At 38.8% G+C, this 17,575-nt stretch overlaps 1 protein-coding gene and 1 long non-coding RNA gene across 2 annotated transcripts in view; one reads left to right on the forward strand and one right to left on the reverse strand.

The window, feature by feature from the left end:
• On the reverse strand, positions 1-12,905 carry ppp1r1c (protein phosphatase 1, regulatory (inhibitor) subunit 1C). Its single transcript, XM_044373159.1, has 6 exons — positions 12,722-12,905; positions 10,850-10,907; positions 8,856-8,893; positions 8,676-8,730; positions 2,616-2,819; positions 1-834 (listed from the first exon to the last, which is right to left on the reverse strand). The coding sequence occupies exons 1-6, from the start codon at positions 12,800-12,802 to the stop codon at positions 779-781; spliced, it is 492 nt and encodes a 163-aa protein (XP_044229094.1). The 5' UTR covers positions 12,803-12,905; the 3' UTR covers positions 1-778.
• Positions 10,831-17,575, forward strand: part of LOC122997158 — a 15,687-nt gene continuing 8,942 nt past the window's right edge. The window contains exon 1 of the long non-coding RNA XR_006407157.1: positions 10,831-10,912. This is a non-coding gene — a long non-coding RNA (uncharacterized LOC122997158). The remainder of the gene's footprint in view (positions 10,913-17,575) is intronic.

Here is a 17,575-nt window from a genome sequence, read left to right on the forward strand (position 1 = left end):
TCTTCTTGCAGCACATCCCATCTGTGGATATTCTCCCTCTTTAGGCCATGTGATAGAAACACTGGGACTCATGTTGCATAAACCACACACTTATTCGTAAACACACACACACACATTTCAGCTGTTAACGCAGTGACGGGAGGACGCTGATCTCCAAACAGAGGGGTCACACAGATGTGTAGAAAGCAGGCATGTAATACTGTTTATTGCTGCATAAATGCTGCACACAAACAAAACATGTCCTTCATAAAAAACCTTTTTTTTCCCCTTTAATCTTGTACTTTTAATGCTTTAATCTCTTAATGGTTGTCCCAATACTCTGTGCTGTGTGTCCTCCATTTGTTTTTCACATTTTTTAGGTCCTTTAGGGAAAAAACATCTATCAGAATTTTACTACAATTCATTCACCTCTTCCATGATGCCAAAAACTACCAAACTTCCAGCATAAAAAAATAGTTGTCTGAAGAAGAAATAACATTTAGACAGTGAGTAAATGTTTCCATATAATACATCTTTATTCACAGCCATTTCTACACAGGCAAAACCTCACCAACATCACCTACAGCTTTTTAAATTAAGACTGATTCAGTACAGTTAACTGAAACCTCCATTTGCATGTGTCTGTGCATGAAAGAGATGTCGCTAAATCAAATTATACAGCATTAGTGAGTACGTTAAAGCACAGAGTGAAGCAGTGTGTTAATGCGATCAGATGATCAGTGGAGAGAAAGAGGAGGGAAAGAGTTTGTTATGGAGAGATGAAAGTGAGCGAAGGTGGCTATCGGGAGACGGAGTCGGGACTGGAATCTTCCTTTTTGTGGTCACATGACAAATCTGAGAAAAAAAGGGAGGAAAGTGGAGGAGAGGAAAGAATTGACAGATCAAGCAAAGCCACAAAAGGAGAAAAGAGAAGAGAGGGAGAGCAGATGAGTTAGTACTGTTAGTCTTTTCTTACAGAATGACAGAACATGTAAACATGGAGTGAATAATTAGTAACAGACTGTGTTAAAGCGTGCCAGTGTTTATTGTTGCAGAAACTGTTGATTTAGTCAAATGTTAATGACATACTGTTAGGTTTTACTTTAATGTTGGTGATTGTAGGACAAAACTTTAGCAAACACAACCTTAAAGCTGCATTAATTAAATTTTGGCCACTAGGGGGCAGAAAAAACAAGCTGACAGTCTAATAAAGTTGTTACCGCTGAGATGTTGAGGCAAAAAAACTGTCAATATACACATCCAGCAGACACGGAACAACATTAGCTTTCAATCAGAGTTGTGTTTCTATCTACATAAAGAACTAAAGTCCAGTGTTCACTCTCTTTTCTCTGCTGGTTTGGTCTCCTGAGAAAAATATCTGACTCTTTAGCTGCTAGATGATCCACTTTCTCCACCAGCTAGTCGCTAACGTTGTCTGTCTGCCGTTTGGTGCTGAGCAGGCAGAAGACAGTGGGTTTATCAGAGCTTGAACAGTAGCGTGAAAGTAATATAAAAAACTTAATTAATGCAGCTTTAGGAAGAGATAGAAAACAAAGAGCTAACTCTAGCTAAATAAATTTGCAACGAAATGAAAATTTTAGCTGGTGCACCAAAGCAAGCAAATGAAGATTTTCATATTAGCCAGCTTAATAACTAACAGACAAATCTCCCCAAAACTTCTGTATTCCTTAATTCAAATATTAATTAGCTTTATTAACTGAAATGACTGTTTCCCTGTCAAGTGCACGACCTGCATGTGGTTAGGTTGAGGCAATAGAAGCACTTTGGTTAAGGTTAGGGAAAAATCGTGGCTTTGTCTCAGTGTTAACAAAGAAAACTTGTTCTGTCTTGTGTTTCAAGGGACTATTGACTTTTTAAAATATTTAACCGAGACCACAATCTTCCCATAACGCTAACTAAATGCTTCAATGGCTTAAACAGAACCACAAAAATATTAACAGTGCTTCAGTTGCTATGAGAAGATATTGTCGGAAAAAATCAGTGAACATTTTGCAACTTGGCAGTTCATGATAATGAAAACAATATTTCCTCATTATGCTGATAAAACATAACTTTCGGGATCACGTTTTCAATAAAAAGGTGTTTGCTGTTGGAAATCAGTAGTGTATAAACCTTTTAGGAGACATAGTTTTTTTTTTTTTTCTTATTTGGTGGCTAAGTTTGGTGGAGATGTAGTTGAGTGTAAAATATGATTATGGCTCGGTATTGGTGTGTGTTTAAGGCCAACAGTATACTCCAGATAAATCTAAAAAAGTACTTGTTTGCACAGTGTTTTTGGTTTACAGCCAAACAGAAGCACTGACTTTGGTGTCATTCACCACAGATTGGTCAGACAAACTTTGAAATGTTTTAAGACTTTGTTCAACTCAGCATCATGTTACTGGTTGCTCACTTTGTGTTTTTGTCTCACTGTAATAATTATTATTTAAGTAATTATTCTGGTAGTGTTGGTTTTCAGCCCCGGAGTTCCTGCAAGTGATTTTTTTGTAAAGGGATTTTTTGTTGTAGCATTAGCATAAATTTGACAGATATCTGAAAAAACACCACATTTGATTTCTTCTTGAGTATACTGCTGGCCAAAGTGTGTGAGTTTTTACTGGCTAAAACGCTTTTACCCCCTGAACTGTTGCTCTCTGCCACTCCTCTCTCCTGATTGGCTAACACCAGACTCGCCTCATTCCCATTGGCTTCCTCTGGCCCATTGTGATTGGCCCACAGAGTAGCGGCGGCATAGAGCTGCGCTGTGATTGGGCTCAACTGGCCGTCCGTCTCACAGAGCCCCGCCCCCAGAAGGTGTTGCTCCACCTCCAGCTGTAGCTCTGAGGAGAGAAGAGCACCTCTAGTGGAGAGACGCCGCAACTACAGACACATCGCAGTGGAGCAGAAACAGCAAAACATAACCGAATTAAAATTAAAAGTAATCAGCACTGAAACTGAAGCAAAAACTAGAAGACAAAACATCCAACTGAAGGTTAAGAAAGCAGCTTGTGTAACATAAACCATAAGTATCTCGCTGGGCCGGAGGTTTGGGGTGAAAGCGTTCGAGAAATTTATCTCACTTGTTGATATTTGGCAGTGAGGTTAGGAAACAAGTCATCTTATTTACTGTACAAATTCCAGCGTTGCTCCATGACTAATATCCCAAATTATCCAAAGCAATGAGAACATCACCAAACAGAGAAATCGACCCAAACATGAAACCAAAAAAAGTCAATTAACAGTGTAAATGTGCAGATGGGATAAGAGCTACTGGTTCCTTTTGGAGCAGCATCAGATGCTGTTTGAGGCTGAGTCAGCACAGACTGTATATGTACTTAATACAAACCTAATTATAAACTTTTCTACCACTTTAGATCCACATTATGAGAATAAAACCTTATCAGATTCATCAACAGTGGTGGAAGAGCTCAGATCCTTTACTTAAGTACCAATACAACAATGTAAAAATACTCTATTACAAATTAAATTCCTGCATTCAAAATCCTACTCAAGCAAAAGAAAAAAAAGCTTTAACAGCTGAATTTACTTCTCATTTATCAGAAAATTGGCCTTTGTGAATGATTAATGCAGTGGTTCCCAGTCTTGGGGTCGGGCCCCTCCAAAGGGTCACAAGATAAAACTGAGGGGTCGTGAGATGAAATCTGTTGGTGGGACTGTTATCTGAACTTTTCACATGGTTTCAATCAAATAACTGTTCAAATGTCCCAATATTTCACCAAAAATATTTCACCAAAGTTTAGCGGAGAAACGTCTCTTTGCTAACAACATCTGAAACATAACAAGGAGACACAACTACACTCTGGTTTTATACAAGAGCTCACAAGACTAAAAGGTTGGAAACTACTGGTTTCATCTTTAATAATGTGTTAGATTCTTTTAACTTTCGTGTTTTTAATATAACGCTTAAATCTGAAAAGTAAATAAATGTAGTGGAGTAGAAGTGTAAAGTACAGGTACCTAAAAATTGCACTTAAGTACAGTACTTGAGTACTTAGTTACCTTCCTGCACAGTTAATAAATAAACACTTTTTCATCTGATGCCACAGAATGTAAATGCTTGCCGTGCATTTGCAGGCTCTGACTCATGAGGCTATTAGCTAACGGGGTGCACAGTAAGCTGGCCTGTACGTACACACTCATACACACTAATACACATCGAGACAGAATCAATAGAAGAAAAGCTTTTACGGTCTCCACTTCCCGGAACCAAGTCAGTGCTGCACTCACTGCTAGAGAGGAGAGCCCTGCACACACACTCAATCATTGCACTGTGTTGTTTTTCCCTCCTCTCTTCCTTTCTGACAAAAAAAAAAAAACCAAGCACTTATTCCTACACTCTGATTACGACGAACATGTCGGTCTCACATACATATTTCAAATATACACTGTAGGAAATATGTCAGCCTCTTCAAACTGTTGGTCTGTAGCAGCTTTCTGCTTTCCAGGGAGAAGCTCCGTAACAGTTTTATAAATTATTCAGCACTAGCAATAATAACAAAATGACAACAACAACAACAAAGTCTTTCAGAGAGGAAAGCCAACAGGCAGGTGCACTTTGGACATATGTTGGATGAAAGCTGAGCACTGTTGACAACTTCTTTTCCAATTTAAGAAGCTATTGCTCCTCAAAAGATCACTACAAGTGATGCTAAACTGATTTTCATATCATAAAACCTAATGGAGAAAAGGTGCTGCGTGTGAAAAAATCTTCTATCGCACCTTTTTTGTAAAGCAGATCAGTTATGTCAGATATGTGAGGATTCAAAAGCAAACATTTTTAACATCGATGCCCGCCAGTGGAAGCATCACAAAAAAACGTAACGTAAATCACTACAACAAACCCAAACACAAACAAAAACCTGTGCAATCAGAATAATTTGAAAGATATCATAATTGCACACAAATTTTAGGCCCAAACATATTTTTTGGCATTATAAATTAAACATATATTCACATAATTTAAAGCTTCAATATGCAAGCTCTGAAAATCAAGCTAGCACTAGCATGAGGCTTGAAAGCAAACCACCCTCCCTCTCCCTGCTCCACCTGCGTCCTCGTGATTGCACACACCCGATGTATTGATTTCTCCTCCGCGAGTGGAAATAATGCAGCTCTTTTATTGGACTAATGCAGATATCATGAGCTTGTGACTCAGCCATAGTGACGTCTTCCAGCAGCTAATCCTAGCTTTGAGCCTTGGGTACGAGAGGATTACTAGTCCAGAAGTGCATTCATGTATTAATTGACAGCTGCAAGCTCCCACCCCTGACTTTGGCCTCCTCTGATTGGTTAGAGGGGCGGGGCTCGCTTAAAAACCTAACAAGGGAAATATCTCTGTACTGCTGCCAGGCTGTTCAATGAGTCTGGGTCACAGAAGCCTTTCACATGAAAGAATAGGATCAAAATTTTTCAAGTCTGTGTTAAAACAACAGTCAGGAGCCCAGATGAACACAGAAATAGGTTTAGCTTGGTGTAATCATTCCTCCTGTTCATTCTGACCATTAGAGGATTCCCTCCAGATGTGTTTACAGTGTAAGTGATGGGGGGACACAGTCCTCGTTTTGAGCAAAAATCAAGTCAAAGGTTTATCTGAACGTAATATGAGACTTCAGCCGCCTGTGTTAGTCAGATAAAGTAAACATCCTCCACAGTTTCAGTCTTTTTAGTAAAAAAAAAAAATCCCTCTATGTGTCTTGATGGACAGTGTTTTCCTGTTCAGCTGCAGAGGAAGTACAGTAACAAAAAGAGGGACTTTGGCACTAAAAAGACTGTAACTTTGAACAATATCTACTTGATTTGATCCATTTGGACGGTTGAAGCTTCATATTAGCTTCAGATAAACTTGTAAATACATTTTTGCACAGAAGGAGGACTGGATGCCATCTTCTAATGGCCAGTATGAACAGGAGGAATGATTGCAGCAAGAAAAACATGTTAATGTTCATTTGGGCTCCTGACTGTTGTTTTAGGACAGACTTGGAAAAATTATGAACCTGCCCTTTAAGATGTACTTACTTTGGAGCATTTTTCAACTAAAAAAATATAAAGAAAACATGTTTACTGCTGTGTTTGAAAACACTTCTAGTGTAAAATGTTCCACAGCATTAATAAATAATAGCAGATGATAGGTGTAGTTAAACTATACACAGTCTGTTCGGTAGATCACTGAGTCGGACACTTTATCTAAAAAAGATGTTGCTGTGAGTATCTCAAACTAATTTCCATTCACTTGCTTGAGGAGGAAATCTCAAAGACAGACAAGTTAAAACCTTGGCGCATCAAACCAAAACTGTCTCCATGGTTGGATACAGCTAGAGATAAGTGAGAAAATATGTTTAGCTTGAAAGTTTTTCTACTTTCAAGGAAGCAACCCTTTTGGCGACAGAAAGAAACAAGCCTTTGCTCCACTGCAAGCCCCAAACCATAGTTTAAGAAACCATCAGTAACCTCTACCATCCCCCATCACCCCACCAGATGGGCCCACAGATTTGACTGAAAAACAATAAAGACAAAAAGAAAAAAAAGCAGAAGTTGAAGCCAGAAATAGCAACAGATAAGAGAAAGACAAACAATGTGTAGTAAAACAAAACAAACAGAACCTTCATATAAAAAGCAAACATAATGTACAGAATAGATACTGTAAAACTGAAGAGAGGAGGCTGGTGTGTACACAGCTGCAAGAAAATGACCAGTGCATGACATTACAGAGCTTAAAGTACATACAGTAACAGGAAGCAGTCCTGTATCGACAGGTTTAACTAACTGTATAGACTCTAATGCATTCAATGTGAAATATAACAGTATCTGTAAAACAAGAAAGTACTGATGCACTGTAGCTCAAAAATTCCTGTTATTATATCATTATTTTTTAAAAACATTAGATATGTGGCTTATTAAGTAACAATTTCCAACAACATGCTGATTGTCAGTCAATTATGCCTTGAATCCACTTGGACTTGCGTAATTTCTAAAGGATGAAAGATGAGTCTGTTCCCGATAATCCACGATAAGAGATCTTTAGCGGACCGTTTCGAAAGGGGTCCCCCAAGGCTCTATTTTGGGCCCCCTCTTATTCACCGTTTACATGCTACTCCTGGGGCAAATCGTGCATAGACATAGCATTGATTTCCATTGCTACGCAGATGACACCCAGTTGTATGTCTCGTTAAAGCCTGGTATTATGTCCTGCCCCACTGAAATTAAAAATCGGATGTCTAAAAACGTCCTGCAGTTGATTTACTCCAAAACAGAAGTCATTATAATTACCTAGTCTGGCCCCAGCACTAACAGCATTAACAATCTCTCCTCTAGTTTCAGTGCCTTATCTAATAACGTTCGTAAATTTGGTCCACAACCTAGGTGTTATTTTTGAGTCTGATTTGTCTTTTGATGCTCAGGTGACCAAAGTGCTGCAATGCTGCTTTTCCCAACTGAGACAGCGAACGAAGATCAGGTCATTCCTTTCCTGTGCAGACTCAGAAAAGGTCGTCTATGCTTTTATCTCCTCCAGACTTGATTACCGCGATGCACTTTATTCTGGTATCAGCAGGCAAAACATCCAAAGACTGCAGATGGTACAAAACGCTGCTGCCAGGCTTTTAACACGTACTAAGAGAAGTGACCACATTGCACCAATCTTTGCTGCCCTTCACTGGTTACCTGTGAGTTTTAGAATTGGTTTTAAGATTTTACTACTTGTTTTAAAAGCCTTGAATGGTCAGGCTCCTGCTTATATCTGTGGTCTACTAACTCCCTATGGTCGCTGATTGAGATCCTCCAGCAGGGCCCTGCTAATGGTTCTAAAATCTAGACTTGTCACTAGAGGGGACCGGGCTTTTGCTGTTCGAGCCCCTCAGCTGTGGAAATGGCTTTTTCTTAACTGATGGTAATTGTTGTACTATTTCATTTATTGTATCTTGTCTATATCTTTGTTTTGGTTTTTATTTACTTGTTTTATCTTTTTTTATTGTAAAGCACTTTGTAACTTTGTAACTCACGCCCATTAATGGTCGTCCGTTGGCAGCCTTTGTTGCTAAGTTTGGTCACCTTTTCCGCTGGCATTTTCAGATCAGATTTTGGCTTGAACATGTACAGATGTACTTGAGAAGCCTCCATTTCAAGTGAAGAATGAGAAAAATAAGTGAAATCCTACTACTATAGTTTGTTTACATGGCCTTTAGACCAATCAGGGGGGCCTTAAAGAGACAGGAGCTAAAACGGCTTGTTTTAGACAGAGGCTGAACGCAGGGGCTGCATAAAGGGCCAATATAAGATAAATAAGGAGGTTTTTAACTGAATATCAAGCAAAGATACTCCAGTTGATCCCCCGAATATAAATATCGACCTGGAAATGTTCATGATAGGTCCTCTTCAAGGTTGTATTTTGAATGCTTGTCTTTGCTATTGCTGGTGTTTTTTCTGTTTAGTGATACTGTTGCGTATTGCTTTCCACTTGTCATCAATTTTGCATTTTAAATTTTTAATGGTGATTAATTTTAGGAAAAATGCACCTGTTAAAACAGGAGATTACAGATAAATCCTCCACATTGCCCTCTCCTCAAGGGGAAATGGATTTCTTCTGCTTTCCTTGCACAAAGCATCTTTTTACATTTTCAGACAGAGTCCACATTTTGCTAAATTATGGCAGACTGGATTGAAAATCACCCCGTGTTTACCTTTCATGGTGGGCGGGGCATAGGTGCTCTGCTTCCTCTGAGAGCCGTCTGAAGCCTGAGGAACAGACAAACTCATTACATCCTGACTTCACACACTCACACAGCTAAAACAGTATCTGTAAACTGCACAAATCAGAGGTTTTGGTAAAGTTTGTATGTATAAACAACATTTATACAAACCTGTGACTCTCCACTGGCATTGTGTTGATCTCCAACATCTGCAAAAAAAGACAAGCAGTGAGCTCTTTATCGATTTATCACAAACTCACTTTTCTGAGCCATTACTGACACAAGGCTGCTTCCAAATCTGCAAGACAGATGTTTTTAGCCCCAGAAGTGAAAGCCTGGGGATCTACAATAACAATGGCAGTGTCAGTGAGTCTGTTGCTTTTGGCTGGTTCAAACCACACTGGTGAGGTTGGGTAGTGTCACTTAATGGTCTTGTTTCCTCTGTGGCCTGAAGCCATGCTGTGATCGTGCTGGAGTTAAACAGGTTTTAGATAAACTCCGTATGATTGGAGCAGTGCTGTTTCTAAATTGTAAATAAAGTTTGCAATCCCTGGGCCAGTATGCAGTGCAAACGTTCCTATTGCATCACCAGCAGTTTAAACGTTTTATTTATCCTATGAAATATCGCCACTACTCTGCTTGATAGATTGGAAAAAAAAACATTTTGTACAGATTCATGTTCCCCTCAGGCTGGAATATACTGACTTTGTTGATCCCCAGACGTTTCTTTCCTAACGCCATCATTTGGTGAATGTGTCCAACACTTTGGTTTATGACCAAAGACTAATGACATTCCCATCAGCCTCAGCTCTACTGAAGCGTTTAATTCTAATTAGCAAACGTTAACATGCTAACATGTTAAACTAAGATCATAAACCTGCTCAAAATGATCATGGCTGTTAACCCCTAGTCTTGTTTTAACTGTTTTATTTGTGAACTTGACTCAGGAGTTACTTGAACAGGTGCTGAGATTTCAGGTTTTTAACTCACTCTCCTGCTAAACTCTTTAGTTTCACAGATTCCAAATGTACCTTCAATTCCTAAAGTTTCCTCTTAGCTTAGCTCACTGTTGATGTTTGGATACTCAGCTGTGACCCACGGTGTATATTGAGTTTCAAAACATCAGCCATCTGTAATAAGATCAAGGACCTCACTTTATCTTTAAGCAAACCTAATCACAGTGCAGTTCTCGGTCTTTATAATTGAGTTTAAGAGGAAATAGTTTATACTAATGTTATTACGAGAGCTTTCCAGGAGAGGTCAATAAAGGTAATAATGTCCTCTAACTGGGGTAGTTTTTTAGTAAATAACTGTATTTATGAAACAGAGGATGCCAACAGCTATTTTATTATCAGCAAAGCTGTTAAAATCTTAAGAATGAACATATTTTTTATCAGGATGAATCACATGATAGAGAGTAAAACTAATCCTCGTAGCGAGGCTAAACGTGTGTTGTGACTGTCAGGTGGTTTCTATCATTCTGGATACTGACTGGCAGTAGTTTGCTGAAAAATTAAGGATGAATATGTAGGAAATTAGGTGCACAGATCAACCTCGAGCCAAGGATCAACTGATTAGACTTTGGTGGGAATCCAGACCACAGTTTCTCCACAGAATCTTATTCTTGTTGAGCCACATAATCATTGAATTGAATAAATACAGAAAGAATATCAATTCCAAATTCTGGAGATAATTTTTTTCAGCCTCTCTCATAACATGTTAGTGTTGCCAGCTTTCAATATTCTTGCTCTCTGATTTATTTGAAAAACAGACAAAATGGTTGGTTGAAAACACTTCAGGCGCCCAGAGAGCCGCTACACACACACACGACTCTATTGGAACCAGACTCACGGAGCTGAGCTCACTAAATGGAATCAGGCCGATTATTCAATCGGTCAGTTCCTGCGTGGAGGGATTTATAAGAGCTGAGAGCTCAGTGCAGACACACACACACACTCACACACACACACACACACACAATCGGCATCCATCAGTCCCGTCTTAACACTGAGATCACTTACCAAAAGCTGCAGTACAAATCTAATAAAGGTTCCATTATAGCTGCCTCTTTTCAGCTCTCAGTCTCCCTCTCAGTATCTGTCTCTCTCTCTCTCTCTCTCTCTCTCTCTTTTCTTTCTGTCTGTCTCTTTGTCTCTCTGTCTCACCTGTGCCAGGTTGTCTGTAGATCTGCAGAGTGGCAGGAGTCGGTCTTCTGCGACGGATCTGAGGTAAACACACAAATACACACAAATACGCTCTTTATTCAGGATTTAAATTGAGACGGTAAAAAGTGGTATATTCAATGTTTCAAAACACAAAATTAAGCTCATGGACTAAATAAATGTCAATTTAAAGTTCCAGCTGGAACTATTAGTCGTAGCTGTAAAATCACACAAACACTAATTGAGAACACGTCTTGAAAACTAAAAACGTTAAAAAGAAAATTTGCTCCATTATCCTTTAAAATGTAATTCTCCACTTACTTAAAGTGTTTACTTAATTAAAGCTTTTAAAAGCTTTCCCTCACACTGTACTGCCAATGGCAACACTTACTATTGCAGCTAACAACAACCACTCTTCAATGTTTTTATCTGATTCTTTTAAAATGTTGTATTTAAAAGGACATTTTTATTTAGTTTTCCCAACATTAACCTTAGAAACTATAATCCCAACGATATACAGGAACATTTCACTGACTGTTTCCAATACTTGTTACAATGATCACTTCATAATATTTACACTAGATAGATTAGATTTAACCCACTTTTCCTTTTAAAAAACATAAAACCATTTCAGTTTACTGTGCTCGGCTCTGCCTCCAGACGCAGGGAACAACAACAACAACGCTACACTGCAGGAATATAAATGGTTATCGTCATCCTGGTCGCCCCCACCGGCAGAGGAGACTTGGTTTACAAGATGGTATCTCATAAAACCGTCGCTAAAACATATCTTTAACTCCTGGAAAACGTTGTACTGACTGTTTCCAACACAAGACTCCCCAAACGGACACAGAGGGGCCCTAATCTGTCACTGTTCATTACCAGCTTCCTTAGAAATGAACGACTTCCGCTTTCCATCGAATAAACAGTTCATTAAGACGTCAGCGAAGCAAAGACCAGTTATCCAACACTCACGTCTTACAGAGAGCAGCTTCAACTCCCTGAAGCGACGTTTTAAGATCGTATGAAAGACCAACTTCTGTTTACTGGAGGTGCAGTTAAAGGATAATTACACCACAAATCATACTTGCTTTGCTTTGCCCACCTTTACGTCAGAAAGGTCAGTCAGTTAGTGATGTCCTGCCTTTCAAATAAAAAAAAAACCCCAAGAGAACAGGCGTAAACCTGTCGCAGTCCATGACGAGAGTAAATTTAACTTTAACCAGAAAGGTGGAGTGATAAAATGTTAGTCATGTTTCAATCATCAGCTACCTATAAAGTAAACAAGGAAAAGCACATAGATGAATTGTGATTACAGGAAGAGGAAGGAATATTTATATTTTAACTTTTTAATATTTCATAAAATATATTCCTTAAGAAATTTTAAACAGTGAAATTTGACAGCCACTATGCTGAAAACACTTCAGAAATGCAGAATACATTGTCAGCAGGTGTGTTTTTAGAGTGTTAAATAGCTTTCTTTGGGTATTTTTGGGTGTGTTGTTATCTGCTTACAAGACAAACACAAGAATATGACCTCTTCAAAGTGTTGGCCAACAGACACAAACCAGCTCGCAAAACACACAAAACACTGAAATATGTCACATGCCCCGTAGCTCAAATATGACAGACCCATTAAACACACATTCTGTCACCAAGATACACAAACAGCAGTTTTCACAAGAGCGACTTGGTGCACGTATGCTGGTCTGCACCCACACACACTAAATTCCGGACAAGACTCACAAGAACACAGATAGAAGCCCCATTCAGCCCTCACATGCATGAACCCACACGGTCCCCCCTCTCTCTTGCATACACACACACACACACACACACACACACACACACACACACATGCTCGGATACACTCACATGTTCGGCGGCCTGCGGGTCCAGCTGTCCCTGCAGCGGAGGCACCGCAAACTGGATCTTCTTTGGACTGCTGGGCTCCATTATTACTGACTGAGAGATAGAAAGAAAGACAGACAGAAAGAGAGAGAGAGTGTGTGTGTGTGTGTATGTGTGTGTGTGTGTGTGTGTGTGTGTGTCAAGGAGGGAGGGAGTAGAGAGGGAGGGAGTGGTCTTCTCTCCCCCGGCAGGGTCCATTATCACTAATTGACAGACTTGGAGAGAGAAAGAATAGTAGCCTAGTCACTGCAGCATTTTCCAAAACATACCATCTTATATAGGATGAAAGTCATCAGAAATATGTTCACTACTTGTTTTTTCAAATTTTGTCACACAATTCTGGTGTTTTTAGTGATTTTAATTCAGTTTAAATCCAACTTTTAGTTCCATTAAACATGGGTACAGTACAACCAAACATAACTTCCTCATTCCAAGATAGTGCCACCTGCCTGAAAATCATTTTCTAAAGAGTACGGCTGAAATTACTTTTCACCGTCGATTAATCAGTTAATATTTTTGTCTATAAAAGGTCAGAAAATAGTGAAAAATACACATTATAATTTCCCAGAGTCAGTGTTGGCGTCTTTAATCAGTTTACTGACATGAATGACAATGAAAAGCATCATATCATCATGTTTGAGAAGCTGAAACCAGCGAATTTTAGCATATTTGCTTAAAAAAAATGACTATGACTATTATTCAATTATCAAAATAGTTGCTGATTAATTTTCTGACCATCAACTAATTGACTAATCGTTGCAGCTCTACAGATATTTAAGGTGTAGACTGTTGTAGTAAAAGATCATTTAAGTACTGTAACCATTGTAACGATGTACATCTGGACTGTACTGGAGGTTTAGCCTTGATTTAAGCGTCACCTGTGGGAGGAGCTACAGGTGTTTTTATGCTGCGGTCTCGTCATGTCGGATGGACGGGAATGATCGGAGAGATTCCCATTTTAAGGATTTGTGTGTTCTCGTTATCTGACGACTCAGGGAGGTTGTATGATAACTGAGTTGGTCGTATGAGGGTTTGAAATACTGTCTATTGACGAAATTACATCCATTAAATTTGGGTTTAATAATATTGAATGATGGGTTTTGGCTGACATGAGGCGTCCATGTTTGTTTGGTTTTCAAGCACTTGTGTTTTAAGTGCCAAGTCGGAGCTTTCAGTCATAACTGCGACTTGGAGATTGACGTGAACGCTCTTTACAAGTCAGAAACTTGTAATTACGGTAACTCTGATTTGACATGTGCGCTGCATTAGTTTGCTTTATACGTGCACTTAAATAGGAACTCTGCTGAATTTACAAAGTTTCTAAGTGTTGTGTTACTGCATATGTGAAAATACAAAGTCTTCTGTGTCTGATCAGTTGCCTCAAGTGATGTCACGTAAGTCAGCATAAATTGGGGCTGAAAACAGGTTTTAAAAATTTTTAAAAAATCTAGAAGAGTGGAGTTAGAAAGAAGTGAGATTACCAGACCTCTGCAGCCTCTCATCTCTGCTGCAGGCTAGCAGCTGCAGGCTACATTAGCAGCTACTAGCATAACACACACGAATCCCCTAATCGGACTGTCGGCGGTCGAGTTTCACTGATAAAAAACAAAGACGATATGTCTGGTTCTGCTGCATCTATTTTAATCCTTTTTCTTCAATTGAAATGCTAAATCAGTGCAGTTCTCTTTTAAGTCAAATCAGCTTTCTGTCGTAACCTGATTTGTTTAGAGATAAGAGAAACCTGATTTCCTCCGCTAGATTTCTCTTGAAGTTAGATTTCTTGGCCATTTGAAAGCATGACCGGGGTTATAATCAACTTTTTATAAGACTATGTGCATGTAAACATGTGATCAACAATTTTTTATAGCATACCATAAACATAAACTACAAGCTTTCAGACTCTGTGCAGTTTTTATACCACTAATAGTGCTAACAGAGCAGCGTTTTTGGGAGTGGGCCCCCATTTTGTTAGTATCTCGTGCACACAGAGCGTGACAATGCAATCCACTCTCCTGCTGCCACTTTATGGCTTTTCAACAATTAAAGGTAGTAAAACACCAAGAAATGTAGCAGTGTGCAAATAAAAGGCAGAGTAGAAGAAGACTGCTAGCAAGCAAACATGATTGTAAATAATGTAGGTTTCAAAATCAGTTAATCAAATGTTTTATTTTATTTTTTATTTTTTATTTAATCTTTATTCAACCAGGAGAGTCCCGTTGATATTAAGAATCTCTTTTTTGAGGGAGACCTGGCAGCAGCACAAATAAAAACACATAATTATAGACAAAACACACACATTGCATCACCTTTGTTTTGATAAGAAACACTAATGAAAACATAAATTTGTCTGCTTACAAGAAAACTCTGCAGGGTTTAAGTTCATGCCAGTACACTTTAACAGGAATGGTTATTTTTATATACTGTTTATTCTGTATACTGTAAATTTCTATAAAGTCGCAGGAGGTCTGCCCACGGGCTTCTTCCTGAAGCTGACCAATCAGGACAGAGCGGACCTTAAAGAGACAGGAGCTAAAACGGCCTGTTTCAGACAGAGGCTGAACTGAGGGGCTGCATAAAGGGCCAGTATAAGATAAATAAGGAGTTTCTTGTAACTGTAAATCATGCAAATATATTCCAGTAGAGCCCCAGAATATAAATATACACCTGGGAATGTGTATGAGACGTCCTCTTTAAAAAAATCAGCTTGCAGTGACCCGAAAATCTGTTTGGGATTGTGGTGATTGGCAACCACGGTGAACTTTTTGTACGATTAAATTGTTTGTCAAAGCTACGTTCTCCTCAAAACTCCTCAGACTGTTTTGACATCTCTTCCTTATTGTCTGCCAAACAGAAACCTTTTAATGTGATAAAAATGACCAATTTATGCTATTTTCCATGTTTACTTTTTCTTCGGTTGATTTTCCAAAGAATAATCCGCAGCCACCCATCAACAACAATTTATAGCAATAACTTCAGAGAGTTAAAATAGTTCCTGCTTGCAACTGCATAACAACATCATAATACCACTTTGACTAAAAATAAAGGAGGCCACTTGTTCACTGAGGGGTTTCCAATGTCAAGCACGTTGTAAATATCTTGTCACACTGCGCTCAGCTGAAGTGACACCGACTGCTGTCTGGAAAGCTGTAAATCATTAAAAATGTTTGTTTTCTGTTTTACCAAATATTCACTAAAAAGTGCTCAAGATTATTTTAAACAAAGCAGCTTGAGTCAAACTCCTACTACTGTAATGTGGATTTTTGCAAAATAATTTCACATTATATTAAACAAATAGATACAACAACATTTGAAGATTATTGCACTTTATGTAAACCCTGTTGGTCATTCAAAAGTGATCTATAAGTAAGGGACATAGAGGCAGTTTTATTGATTATAGGGAGCAGAAGGGATGCAGAAGACACCTGCATTATGTGAAATATATTGAATTTGATTTTTACTAGTAAACAAACAGAAAAGGAGTAAGAGAAAGTTTTCCCCCTCTCTATCTTGCCTTGTATTCCCTTTTCCTCTCTCTCCGTCTCTGCCGTGTCCATTTGCATTTTCTACCCCCAACTCAGAAACCTGCATCCTCTCCCGGCGATGACATCAATGTGTGTGTGTGTGTGTGTGTGTTGGCTTATGTGTTGGCAGTCGTAGTGGAAACACTTTGTCTCAGTGGAGACATCTGGAGAGACTTAGTGGCTACTGTAGGTGGAACAAACCGCACACACATCATACAAAGAGCCTCTTGTGTTTTTCTGTGGCAAACAAGCACCTGCAGTTTCAGCTCATTATCAGAGTCTGACGCGGTCGACTTCCTCCGGTTAGAAATGATGTGAGATTCTGGACGCAGATATTAACTTAAACAATATTTTTCTTGTAGGACATGTTCACAATTTTTCACAGTGTGTCTTAAAACATCAGTCAGGTGTCCATATGAACACTGAAAGAGGTTTTTCCTCGCTGTAATCATTCCTCCTGTTCATACTGGCTGTTAAAACATCCTTCAAATGCGCTTTCAATGGAAGTGATGGAGGCCAAAATCCACAGTGTGTCCACACAGTCATTTAAAAGTTGATGTGAAGCTTATATGAGGCTTCAGCAGTCTGAGTTAGTCATATCAAGTGGATGTCTGACACATTTACAGTCTTTTTAGCATCAAATTCCCTCTTTGTGTTTCCTCGGACAGTGTTTCCCTGTTTAGCTGCAGGTGGAAGTATAGTAACAAAAAGAGGGACATTGGCACTAAAAAGACTGTAACGTTGAAAGATATCTACTTGATTTGACTCATTTGGATGCTGAAGCTTCATATTAGCTTCAAATAAACTTTTAGACTGTGGATTTTGTCCTCTATCACTTCCATTGTAAGTGCATCATGAAGGGATCTTCTAATGGTCAGTATGAACAGGAGAAATTTTTTAAGACAGACTTGCAAACTTGTGAAACCTTGTGTTTTAAATCATTGTATTGATGGTATTTCTGGTGTCACTGAGAGAGAAAGGATGTTTCTCTGTTTCTGTTGGACATGTCAGTAACATTTTTTACCATATTGGCCTGAATATAAGATGATATTTTATTCTGGAAGTTACAGACAAGTGCAAGAGCACCAGTGTAGCAGCTCCTACAAAACATGATACATTATGGGTTGTTTGTAGCCTTAATGTTGCCAACGAGTGTATTCGTGTTTGTTTATAGTGAGTCAATCAGCACTAAAATTGTTTTGTTATGATTTTCTGAAGGCTTGTGTAACCTGTTTTTCTGCCACAGAGGAAATAAATTTATTATGAGTTTAAACAAGTCGAGACCTGAATCAACCTT

The sequence above is a fragment of the Thunnus albacares genome, chromosome 14, assembly GCF_914725855.1.
Source record: "Thunnus albacares chromosome 14, fThuAlb1.1, whole genome shotgun sequence".
NCBI lineage: Eukaryota > Metazoa > Chordata > Actinopteri > Scombriformes > Scombridae > Thunnus > Thunnus albacares.

Bases quoted from the DNA above. Each gene is read 5' to 3' on its own strand.
- ppp1r1c (XM_044373159.1), bottom strand. From the start codon at position 12,802: ATGGAGCCCAGCAGTCCAAAGAAGATCCAGTTTGCGGTGCCTCCGCTG. The intron at 10,908-12,721 runs GTGAGTGTATCC...TGTTTACCTCAG, and splicing joins ACCCGCAGGCCGCCGAACAT to ATCCGTCGCAGAAGACCGAC. The intron at 8,894-10,849 runs GTGAGACAGAGA...CTTTTTTTGCAG, and splicing joins CTACAGACAACCTGGCACAG to ATGTTGGAGATCAACACAAT.